This window comes from Centrocercus urophasianus, unplaced genomic scaffold, assembly GCF_019232065.1.
Source record: "Centrocercus urophasianus isolate 14NV4802_14NV808 unplaced genomic scaffold, USGS_Curo_1.0 seq_16, whole genome shotgun sequence".
NCBI lineage: Eukaryota > Metazoa > Chordata > Aves > Galliformes > Phasianidae > Centrocercus > Centrocercus urophasianus.
Genome location: NW_024884711.1, coordinates 2,622,930 through 2,635,862, shown reverse-complemented (window position 1 = coordinate 2,635,862; position 12,933 = coordinate 2,622,930). Strand labels below are relative to the sequence as shown.

The window sequence follows — 12,933 nt, the reverse complement described above, 5'->3', positions numbered from 1 at the left end:
ATGGCACTATAGATTTTGTGCTCTGTGGAGGACACAGAGGCTGTCTCAGATTTAAGATTATGTTTTGGTTTTAGCGTTGTGAATTGCAAACTCGCACTGGCTTCACAGAACCCAGGGCTAACACATCTCTGTTGAAAGGCTGGTCCTGCTGGTGTTTGGTAGTGTAGGTGAGCTGTTAACCTGCTGTACTGATATTCTCAGTTTTGGTGAGAAAGAAAGTTAACTTTTTTCCCGGATTCATGTGCAATGGAAGTCTAGAAATGCAGCAGCAGTTCCCTTCCTCAGGTGGCTTTGGTTGAAGCAGGATTTCCCCCACAAGTGGAAAGGGGAACTTGGCAGTTAATAAGCTGTTGCTAATGTGTATGAAGATGAGGGGCTGTTTATGCAGCAGTTACAGCAATGATTCCTCCTGGCACTGTTCCCGTATACATGCTTGCTTTCTGCTGTGCTATACGTGAGGTGACCCTACCCACTTATCTGGGTCACAGCTCTGCTGCCCAAGTTTCAGCCCCTCCAGTTTGCTGGTTGAATGCTGCTTAGTCACAGTGAACCTGGTGCTTTGTTCATCTTTTTCAATTTATTTTCATGAGGCCTACAAGCCTTCAGAAGACCTTTCCATGGAGATCTGGGAGGACTATAGCCTTCAGTAGGCAGGGCTCAGTAGGCAGGTAGTAAGGGATTAGGGGTGGTACTGTCCCAGAACCGTGACAGATGGTGGGAGATGTGCACCTGCCATTAAGATAGGTTGAATAATTTAAGCAATCTTGTTCAAAGTCAGAGGAGTGAAGCTCCTAGGGCAATATTGAGGACTTTCCAAAGTACTGCATTTCTGAGATGGAGGGCAATTCAGGCGTTGCGTATATTCTGAGAAAGAGGACATCTTCCAGTTATTCTGGGGAGTCCTGAGAATAAATAGCTTAATGAAGGCTTCTTTTTTTTTTTTCTGGTGAGGAATGAGCTGGCAGTTGAACATCACTTCTTGCTGTAATAGCGGTTGCCCTGAATTCTAGTAGATGCTTCTACCATAGTACTTTATCAATACTTCCTTACCCATTCTAAGGAAGATTTGGAGGAAGTACTTTGTGAAGCTGGAAATTAGAGGATTTTTATTTTTTTTTGTGGGTTTTGGCAAGTGATTTAGCCTATCACCTGCTTATGTGTAATTACCATTCAGACAACCACTGTCATTACAAAGAGAAGGCCATCATTTCTCTACTGCAGTTCAAACCAATTGATGAGAGTAGCTAACTTAGGTGGCCAAGAGACAGTTTGGATGACAGAACTCTACCTTGTTATAGGTAATGTAACTGCTGTAGCTGTACCATCTAATGCTTAAGGAATAGAATAGCTCAGGGCTAAAGATATTCTGTTTCTCTTAGTTAATGATGCTAACCACAGTTATCTTAACTAGAAGTTATTTCTTCTCTGTACATGGCTTCTTTTCAGCAGATAGATTCTGACCAAAAACTGTAGACAATACATAAATTTTTTATGTGTGAACAATGAGAAATAATAAAATTTTCTGATCTGGGAGAGTATTGGGACATTTAATTTATTAATATTTGTAAGGCAGCTAAGATTATGTTGGTAGGAGTTGTCATCTATAACAACACCACTGTTTTATTATTTTTTTTTTTTCTGTGTTCTGTTTAAATGTCTGGTATCTGAGGATGTTGATCTGCAGAGATGATCATCTCTTGATTACCTTCTTAGAGGGTATATAAATTCCTTAGAAAATGAATTGTCTGTCAGCACAAACTTTTTTTTTTTTCCCCCGTTTTGATTCTTCTCTTGCTTAGAAGAAGAATAATCTCAGAGAAAATAATTCTGAGCAGAATTTACTGTTAATCTGGTTTTCTAACGATTCATAGCTTCTCATTGACCTTTCATTCAGTACAGATAAAAAGTGAATTTTGGAAAACAGAGTTTTACAAGTGTCTGCATATGAAGTGGAGAATTGGCTAGATGTATTGGCTAGACTAGCAATTAAATGACACTTGGATACTGTGTTCAGGTAACTGAAAACATCAAATTGAAAATGGGAAATGTAAGTATTTGTACAGCTCAACGGAAGGCAATTTAATACTCTTCATTTAAATATCCCTTTAGCTTTTCTCACGTCATCATTGTTCAGTTTGGATTTTTTTTTGTCTCCTCCTACTGTATTGGAAGAGTTAATGGACAAAGTAGCAGTAGATATTGAACTAATAGTAGTAGTAGATATTAAACAAAGATGTGTGAATGGTAACATCATAGCATGTGAGAATTAATCATTCCTGTGCTCCTTGTAGAGAGAATTCAGGGTTTAAAATGGGCTCTGGACAAATGGGAGAGAAATGAGGAGGAAGGAGCAGAAGACTTGATGCTGGGCTCTATTGATATAACCTGATTAGGGCAGTATATGGTCTTTGTTACTAAAGGTCACAACAAGTACATAAACCAGTGTCAAGTGTTCTCAGAAAAAAAATGCTGCCATTGGTAGACTGATATTGCCTGATCTAATTTATTTTATTTCCACTTCTGCTAATATGACACAAAGCTCTTCAAGCCAAAGGCTGTCTTGTCTTCCATAATGCTTGAGTTTTCCCTGGCATGGTGGGATATCTATCCATTGCTCAACTTACCATTTTGCAGCAACCCAAATAATTATACATAATGGTTGAATAACAAATGAGTAATAAGATTTTGTAAAAATAATATCCGTCTGAGCTACTTGCAAGTGCTATATATCATTAATGGTCACCGTTCCTGTGTGTGTTAACATGGTATTCATTATTGCCGTTGTAACAAAAGTTATTTTGTCTTTATTTTATACGTTTTATTTCTTTTTCAGGCTCAAAACGCACAGCAGCTCCATGAGAGGATCCAGTCTTCTAGTATGGATGCAAAGTTAGAAGCACTGAAAGACTTAGCCAACTACTCACGGGATGTTACATTTGCCCAAGAGTTTATAAACCTAGATGGCATTTCTCTTCTAACACAAATGGTTGAAAGTGGCACAGAGTAAGTATTCCATTTAAATTGTGGTGTTTTTCCTGTATGAAATGTGGATTGGCTCTTTCTCGTTTTGATTGCCTAAAGTATTTTTACATACAACTTTTAAGATGGCTTAAAACGAAAGATCTATATAGTTCTCTGCTGCTAGGAGAGTGTATTCAGTTTCAGTGAGAATGTATTACGTACTTTTAATTTTCCTTAACAGTGGGCTGGTGGAAGAAGGGTATGAGCAAAGTCACAAGTACCTACTATGCTGTAAAATACTGAGGAAGGATATGGTCCTACTTTCTTCCCTTTGAAATTGATATACATCATTGACAGTGTCTTTAAATGGTGATATTTAAGTGATGTGTGAAAACTGTGTTTTAAATTTAATGTTTCTTGGAACATTGTAGATCCTGTAAGAGCAAAACTTAGTGTTAGCATCTTATTTCTGTTTTTATTACTTTAATTCTGGCTAAGGTTTGTCAAACAATAATGGGTTATTAAAATTGAGAGCTGACTTCTGAAAATCCCATCTGTATGCTTTACCGAAACATCTTACCAATTTTCACCACTGGTGAAACTTTGAACTGTGGTTGAACCAGATGACTTTCTGTTGTCTCAATGTGGGTGCTGCTACCAGAGATGTATCAGATGAATTGTTGCACTATTAAATTATGTTTTAACAGTTAATACTTCAAGTAGACTTTTGAATTCAAGTGAGAGTTTTTAGTGCATTGCAGTGTGAACTTCTGTTACAAGTGAAGAAATCAATAATTCCCTCACACTCTGCTGAGAGAAAGTAAAAACTCTGAAAATGGCCTTCTCATTCATTGAGGATATTCAGTCTAGTGGACAAGCCATCAGAAGCCAGTTGCTGCAATCAGTCTAAATCTTTTCAGATGTACTTGTGTTTCCTCAGGCTTGAGAAAGTGAATAATATAGGGAGTAAAGCAAAAGTAGTGAATGGGGTTTGAAATACAATCATCTGTTATGATCTCAGCAAGATGTACTGGAAATTTGTCCTTACCCTGCAAAAAAATATCTGCAATCTAGTTTGCTATTTTGGAAAATGTCAGAGCATACTTTTGCTGATGGCTGCCTGTTCCGTTTACAGCGATCTGTTGGACTTTGAATCCTCACTGCCTAAGTCCAGTGATACACTGGAGTTACAGTATGTCCTGGTTTCATCTTCAGTGTCTTGGGTTTATGGTCTTATTTTTTGCAATGGTGTGGTCTGTGGGACATACTACGTTAAGTTAGTATCTAGAAGCCTTTTTTTCCCCATACATTTGTCAAGTCATGTTCATATGCTTCATGTTTAAGGACCAAATTAAATTAAAGCTAAAGGCTTAAGTTAGTAATAGTACAAACAAAGTTACATTCACCACTTCCCAGTGAACTAATATAAAATCATATAGATCGATGTGTGCAGATAAATCTGTAAAGATCACAAGCAATTTGAAAATCACTGTATCTATAGTTTGTTTTGTCATGGATTTAGTTCAATGGCTTATTTACTCCACTGCTGAAGGTGTTGAGATTACAGCATTATATTTCGTACTGAAACAAAAGCCATTCTTTCTTTTTAAAATTTTTTAACATTTCTTTTAGCTACATCAAGGCTGAAGCCCTGCTTACCCTTTAGATGTATCTGTATTATTGTTTTGTAGCTGTAACTGTTCTGGATTAAAAATAGCATTCTGGGAGGAAAAACTTCTTTAACCAGCACTGATATTGAAAGAAGTACGCAGCAACTTGTCTAGTAGCAATGCCTGCTGAGGGCACGTGTTTTCAATACATAGGAGGCTGGTAGGCTGCACTAGTCTGTTGCATTACTACTGCTGTTTTTTAGAAGTGACTTTCCTTTGGAGGAATTTCAGATTCTTCCTTTTAACTGGTGTAATGTATCACCAGAGAGGCATTGATCAAACTGTTTGTCTAATCTATTTTTCAGCGTTTCTGCCTGCGTGGAGAAATGCTGTCTAGTTCAGGCAATGAACAAAGATGCAGACAGTAAATATTTCAGCATCTTCATGTGTTGGTGAGCAGTCAGTACTGACTGCAGGCTTTTTCATGCTTACCAGCCTAGACATTCTGCAGATTTTGAGTGGCCCATGCTTCTGTTTTTAACCAAGTCTCCTTTTGTGAAGGGACATCATCTGTGCTACACTGTACATTCCATTACACTTCTGTGCTTTGCATCACTGTCTGATAAACATGTTTAACAGCACTTGAGATTTAATGAAAGCAGCAAATCCTGATATCAAGAGATTCAGTAACCTAAGCCTGCTGTGGTACTGCTGCTTCCCTTTCTGGTTTGACTTCAAGCTGTTGATCCTGACCTGCTACTTTAGAGTCAATCGTTCATTGGACTTTTGATGTTTTAGCACATTAAGCTGATAGAGAAAGTACTTCTACAGAAGAATCCTTAACATAGTTTCTTTTTTTTTTACTTGATTATTACAACAAAAAAGCTTGTCAAAATGACCTGTAAGCAAACAAACTATGTGTGGGATATAAAGGAGAGAAATATATGGAGAAGAGGGTTGAACAAACAGCAGTCTTGAGTGTTTTAGGCTAACAAGGAAAAGCAAATGGAATTAGTATAATGTCCACACTGCATGGGGCAGTAATGAAGGAGGGAGGAGCAGGCAGAAGTTTGAGGAAAGTACAGAAACTTCTCTGGCTGTTTCAGAAGGCACTGTATTTTGTAAAGATACCCTCAGTGTATACCATTCCTGTGCAGATGTCTTAGCCACCACTGAGTTACTGTTCAGTCAGCCTTAACTGAATGAGACTACAACTCAACCATGTAGCTGAGGAAGCCTGACAGTTTGATGCTGCTGTGTGTAGTCCAGCTGGTCCAGCTCCAGGCCCTCTTCTGTGCCACTCCTTGCTCTCCAGAGCAGCCCTTCTGCCTACCTTGAATTGATTCTGTTGTCTGGATACTTCACAAAGCCAATGCAGCTTGTTAACTTGAGAAATATTCACTTTGGTTTTGCGCAGATTTCTGCTCATTTTGAGACTTGCAGCTATAAAGGAAAAGGACATGAACAAATGCAGAAAAGATGTATAGTTTGTTTGTTTGTTTTCCTCTTTCTTTTTTGTCTGCTCTGATATTAGAGCCCAGTGATTGGCATAAAGTCTCTGAGGGATTGCAGGAGGTGAGTGTGATGCTGTTCTGCATGCAGCCTCTCTTGTGTGCTATGCTGGCTGCCTGTGAGTTTATGCAGCTGAGGAGAGCCCTGTGTTGGAAGAGCCCAGGTTGAGTGAGGCCTCTGTTCATGGAGTGGTGCAGCTGTGCTAGAAAATGATGGATTTTGTTAATTCAAGCTTTATTCTCTATTTTCCCCAAAGGGGCGAACAGTGCTCATTAGAAGTACGATCATGCTCAGTGTAAGGTTGCTCTGAGGTTTTCTTTGCATGTGGAGCTCATGTTAAGGGCAGCTCTTAAGTTATAATTTGAACCTGTAATTAAATTTTAGAGGGCAGCTACTGGAAATCAAGACTCCAGCTAACTTTCAACAAGAGGCCTATGCTGTATTTATAGTTGACTTTATTTATTGTGCTACTTACTAATTATTTCAGTGAAGCTGATGCCTATGAAAGTATAGTGGCCAGAGCAAGGGAATGAAAGTCCTGAGTTTTTAGTATTTTGCTAGTGATTTTCCATATGTTATATCCCTGAATATTGAAGGAAGCTAGAATGTATTAAAAACATACATTCCAGTTTGTTGGTAATGAAATTAAAAAATTAACAAACTGAGAGAGGTCTTTTTAGATTTTTTATAATAGTTATTTAGCTTATTTATGTCTTTATTGTGTATCAAAAGTGTTACCAGTGCTATATGTAGCTACAATAATTTGGTCTAGGTCTCCTTGAGTGCCTTGTGCTTAGAGCACAGGAACTGTAGGCATGGTGTGTGCTGGGACAAAGCCATAGGGATTGGTGGTGAGCAGATTGCAGGATGTGTGGGGCTCATGGGAATTTGAGAGAGCATCTTGTCAATGTGGATATATTTATCTTATCACAGAAGCAGCTTGTCTCAGAAACTGTCCACATCCATCTTTAATCCTGCTGGTTGAGGTGGCTCATTTTTGTTTTGCCTTCAGGCTCATCCTTGTTTCCAGTGTTGTGAGTCTTTTATTAAACAATAACAAAAAAGTTTGGTTTAGGTTTACTTTTGTGGTTCATGTGACCTCTAAGTTATAGGAGAGACTGCAGTACAAGTTAAGTCATGAAGAACAACTAAATGGTGATTTCTTTTTATAATTATCCATGATGTTGAATTATTTCTTAGACTTGGTGCATCCTTATCACAGAAGGGGTATGTATACAAACAGTTATTTTCCTTAGAAGAGACTTCTTCACAAATAGCTTTCCATAGCACTCCTAGCACTAGTTTTCACTTAAAGCCCAGTTTCTGCTTGTCTGAGGGAAGCTGAATATGCTATCTGGTTGGATTTATAGGTAGTGCAAAAGGGAAGAGTAGAGGCTGTATTTCTTGTGCTCTCCTCCACAGACTGCAATGCACTAAAAGGAGGGAGAAGGAAAGCAATGTTAGGGGCTCCTAAATACTGTACTGACTGATGAAAAATGCATTCAGGAGCCAAACTGGAAGAAATGATCATTTCTCTTTGCTGCCCCATCTGAGATAATGTAGGTCACTCAGAGAGATATTCCCCAGTCTAGTCCAGTATTGATGTTTTTGGAAAATTACAGCTGTATAGTCTTTCTGATGTTACAGACTAGTAAAGATGTGGTGTTTCTCTCCTTAATGTATCAGATGAGGTGTGTAACTGAAAAAGAGTCAGCCTTCCTTAAAAGGCCAAAAAGAGCCCCACTGGTTCTCTATAAAATAAGGAAAATATAAGTCGCAAACCATAAATGTTGGAAGACTGATGCAATGAGAGGAATCTGAATGTGTTTTTGTCACTACCAGTAGTAATAATCATAATCATCATCATCTCATGACTAGGAAGAAAAGCAGGAAGACCCTGATTTTCAGTAGTGGGTTTTTTTTGTTTTGTTTTGTTTTGTTTTTTGGCAGTGTTGCTGTCTCTGTCACTTGTCGTTTGGCTGAAGTCACGGGCAGTTTTTGCCAAAAAGCTGAGCCTAGCTGAAGTTATGCAAAGCCTGGCTGTCTTGACAGTAACCAGAATAATTTCTGTTGCTTTAGGGAAGGAAGTTCTTCAGGGATCTGCTTCATAGCTGTGGCTGTACTGAGTAGCTGTATTGTAGCACAGCAGTGTCATAGGAGTGTGCTGATTGATGCTGCTCGGACATGGTTCCACATTGTCTGGTTTTAATTTTAAGGGAGATGCAGCTGCTTAGTGCACAGATCAGAGGGGAAAAACTTGCTTCAAACAGTGGTGGTTTTTGTCATCATGCTATTGAAATGTGATGAATGTAGCTATATCAGATTCAGGTAAACTTTTCAGTAAATGTGCATTTGTATGGGTTATTTACTTCTCAGCTAAAATGGGTCATCTATTGAATGGACACGTGCAGTTGTGGGGTTGGCTGCCCTACAACTGGACATCATCAAGATGGCAATTATGCATACCTTAAAGGACAAATTGTATTGTTCAGTGATATATTAGCTCTTGGCTTGTCTTAGAGAGATAATGCAGCATACCAGTCTACTGGAAAATGGAATGCAGGTTGGAGTTATTCCGACTTTAACACACTTTCTGGGACAATTGCTCACATACCTGCTAATACATTTTTCCAGCCCAGTCTGATGAGTATTTCAGTACTGCTGTCAAAACACTTAAGCTGCCTTTGCTTGCAGCCACTTGTTCCTGTCCTGCTTTGTCTGGAAAGTCATGCCAATACGATTTATTGCAAGACTGGAAAACTTGTCTGGATTATTAAGAGTAACAATAAGGTCTACTTTTAATAGAATATCCCTTGACCCAGTTTAGCTCCCTTACTGAGCTCATCGTGTTGCCCCAGAAAACAGTTATACCAGCACAACTGTCTAAGTGGAAAATGATTTTCTTTCTCAGAAGTTGTGCGCAGTGCTAAGCTAGTCAGTCTTTGCTAAATGAAGTAGTTCTTTTCTACCCTTCCCTGCTGCTGACTGCATAGTCCCTGCTCCCTCTTTTGATCATCTCAACACTTGATCAGCTCCAATGCTCATCTGACTCCTTAGAGTGCCAATTCAGTTTGCTAATCCATTGGAAAATAAGCCAGCCAGTGGAGGAAGGAAAATAATTTTTTGCTTTTGACAGCAGTGGGCTGTTAGGCTCAGCCATTACTGTGAATCTTCACCTGGAAGCACAGATTACTTAATCTGACATTGCTGCCAACATTGATTCCCATCCAACAGGGACTTTGTGCAATCTTCATTTCTTAGCACTTCTGTAATGTCGGGATTGTGTGACCATTGTCTGTGAGGCAGAAATCCTGAGCAGTATATAAAAATCAGGTTAAGCTGTTATTCCGTTGTGGAGATATTAATGATGGGAGAATGAACCATCACACCTTTGGAAGGAAAATGAGAACTGTTGCGGCATTCCTGCATTCCTGCATTCCCCTCATCCTATGTGGCTTTACTCCAGGATTCCTTTTCTTACTCGACCTGAGCTTAAAAATATTAGCATTTAAATGTCCCCAGATAAGTGTTGATTTCAACACCTTGTTGACAGAAACAAGGGAGAAGAGAGGAAACAGTAATGGTGGTTTTGGTTTGGCAACCACTTTTGTGAAATGTGATTAAAAAGAGACATTTGTGTAGTGGATTTATGTTTCCAAATGTTCTTCAGAGTATCAAGGGGCAGACAAAATACATCCATTCATCTTTTTTAAATTCCATATGAAAGTGGGTTTTGTTTTGTTTTGTTTTTTGGAGGAAACGGCAAAAAATAGGAGGAAAGCTTAAAATCTCTGCTTCTGCAACTTTTCCAGAATGTTTTTGTCTCGAGTTGCGGTGGCTGTGGGTTGTTGTGGTGGCTGTGAGAAGTTGCAGTGCTGCTGCACTCCTTCACACTTATTTTGCAGGTTTCAACCAAATAATACATTTTAACCCCCGGCCACAGCAATTCCCAGCCTTTGTTTATGTGATAGCCACACCTAATACAGGCAGAATCCACAAATGAACTCCTTTGTGTTTGTCTTCTTGTGATTCTTAAATACTGCCTCTTACCCAGGAACCGAATACGGATTTAATGTTGTTAACAGATCCTTCATCCATTATCCACTTAGTTTTTGTTCTGTCCAGGAGGAAGATCTCGTGCATTTCTACCTTTGCTAGTAATGGTCCTCACAAGGAACACAACTGCATGGAAAACTTTTATCCTCAGTGGTATTGTTCTCCCTCTCTGCATGTATTCAAACAGTGCAGGTTCAGATGCTTGGTTGCAGCTAACTCCAGTGAGTGTGTTCTGACTACAGAATTTTTAGCAGTTTCTCCCAGTGCAGACCAGCCTTTATTGTACAGCATGTGTTACCCCAGCTGTCAGTAAGATTTGGGATATCTTTCGTCATTGTAGGTGTTTTTTGTTGTTGTTGGGTTTTTTTGCACATGAACAGGTAGATGTTGATCCAGACAGGCCCTTGCTAAGCTGGTCTCAGCTGGAAGCCGTTTTTGACATAATGTAACCCGCAGTGCAGTGTGAGTAAGATCTGTATGGCTTGGGGAGGTCCAAAGGGAACTGCTGTTCCTTGGGGTTCAGCCAGAAATGTATCACAGAATTCCTCTGAGGCCAAACAGGGAGGTATTACTGTAGCACAATGTCTAATCCAGTAATTTGTCGTTAATGTTTATTGTGCATTATGTTGGCATTTGTTTTGTTACTTCTCCCCATATTAAAAATGCTGTCTGCTTTTATGGCTTTCACCACTTCACAAATGCTAGTTAATTTGCCCTCATAATGTTTATGTTTGACTATGGTTTTATTCACATCTGTGCAAGTGCAATTAAGACACAGCTTCTAAAAAATGATAAATGTAGGCATGAAGTTCATTGCGGTCTTTTTCTAGATCACCAAGATTTTCAGCATTATTGACCATGCCTATGATAAGTTACCCAGGGAGTATTTTGCAGAACTGGCTGGTTGCTGCTGGGAGGAGTAGCAGTTGTGTATGTACAGGAAGATGAAATCTCATGGAGGTGGTAGGCTGTGCTTGTTCCTTTCTAGATTGCCTTGCTGGAAGAGTTGGCTTGATTGCCACTTGAGCATTAGCTTCAAGTGTGGTCTGTGGGTGACCATGAGCAGAGCTCCTTATAATAAGAGTTCTTCTATTGTAGGCCTTTAGTTTAATGATGGGATGCAAATAGCGTGCACTCCTTTAGATAATGACCTCCACTAGTTCTGTGGTGAAATAACAGCATCTGTAACCATCCTGTACAATATTACTACAGCATTTAATGTTTCTGATTGCTGCTCCTGTCACATGCACAAGGAACAGAGATTGATAGAAATTATTCACTGTAATATGATTATTTTTCCTCTCAAGTCAAAACGTACCTCATGTTGCTTCATCAGAAGAGACCTATATAATTAAATTTTCTCCGTATTTTCCTTTCATATTGTATATCTTCTCACCTCAAGTTAACTAATTGCCAGTTGACTCAAGGTGGGGAAGGATTCTGCAAATGCTAAGAAAGACAATGTCTAAATGTTTTTGTTCTAGAATTAAGATATTTATTCTTTAATCCCTGAATTTAGTCATGGAGAAAATGCACCTGGTTATAGCCTGTTGTGAACAATCTCTGGCAAAATTGTGCCTGCCTTTTGAAGTTCTACCAGTATACAAACACCACTCTTTTTTCTCTTTGATGTCACAGACACAGAGCCAGTTTTGAATTTCCTTGCCACTTACCTTAGAAGGATGTGATGAAATTTTGTTGGCATGTGCTGCATGAGGTTGCTTAGAGGCATGCACACTTGGGAGCTGAGAGAACACCTTTGGGATGTTGTTCTTGTTATGGTTTAGCACAGTCTCCTGCAGCAAGGAAGCACTCCCTTGGCAGAAGCGCAGGAAGGACATTCTGCTCAATTTGGGCTCTCTTATTACATGTAATACTTAGAGCTTTTATGTTACTAAAGCATATTGAGGGGGAACTTTCTCCCCTTCTCACAAAGGTATGATTCTCATGTTTCTTGTTCGCCGTCATTAGTACTGGCTACACAGATATCTAGGGCATGAGAAAATTAAAAAAAAAGCCATGAAACCCAGTAACAAAATCCTGTCATTTTTCTAATTTGAGCTAGAATAGCTCATTCAGTGCCAGAATACATGGTAACCACTTGAGCTCACAGCTAGCAGTGAACTGATTCCAAGCTGCTGTACCTGTGATGCTGTATTTTTGTTTTCTCCATCCACAAAGCTGCCCTCCCTGAGGGCTCTTCTTCCTGAAAAGATGTTACATACACATGTACAGCCTAGATAGAAAGCACAGCATTGCTTATGCTCAAAGAGAATGGAAAATACAAGGTAGGAGGAGGTTCTGTACAGAAAGAAAATAATCTGTTCAAGTTCTGGGAAAGCAAATGGAATCAACAGTTGCAGATAACTGAAGTCTTTGAACAATTGTGGACCGAATGGCAAACACGAAGGGGAAGAGCTGGGAAGAAGGTGACAGGGAAGAAGCAGGGATCTCCTTGATCTCCTCTGGGACGCTGGTCTGCCCAGAAGCTGCATCTAAATGCATGAAAGAAACTTGTGAAACAGATTTGGGAAACAAAGAAATAGGCGAAGTATGAGACTGAAGTGATGTTTTAGAAGTTAGTTACTTGTGTTGGATGCCATTTTTACCATTGGTTATCTCTTCAGTTTGTTTAGTAGCATTATCAGCAGTTCTGGAGGCAGTTAATAGCAGGAGGTTGACTTGCAAACTGTGATTAGTGGATTAGAGCTGACTGAGGAAAGGAATTTTCCTGCTCTACTTTCCGGTGCAGCTTTAGGCACCCCAATATAACAATGCTTTCATCATAGGGGTT

The 12,933-nt window shown here is 39.3% G+C and overlaps 1 protein-coding gene across 6 annotated transcripts in view; it reads left to right on the top strand.

The window, feature by feature from the left end:
- ELMO1 (engulfment and cell motility 1) overlaps positions 1 to 12,933 on the top strand; it is a 290,710-nt gene that overhangs the window by 76,627 nt on the left and 201,150 nt on the right. For all 6 annotated transcript variants that reach the window (XM_042817235.1, XM_042817234.1, XM_042817233.1 and 3 more), the window contains one exon: positions 2,834 to 3,003. In XM_042817235.1, coding sequence (XP_042673169.1) covers positions 2,834 to 3,003 — 170 coding nt within the window. The remainder of the gene's footprint in view (positions 1 to 2,833; positions 3,004 to 12,933) is intronic.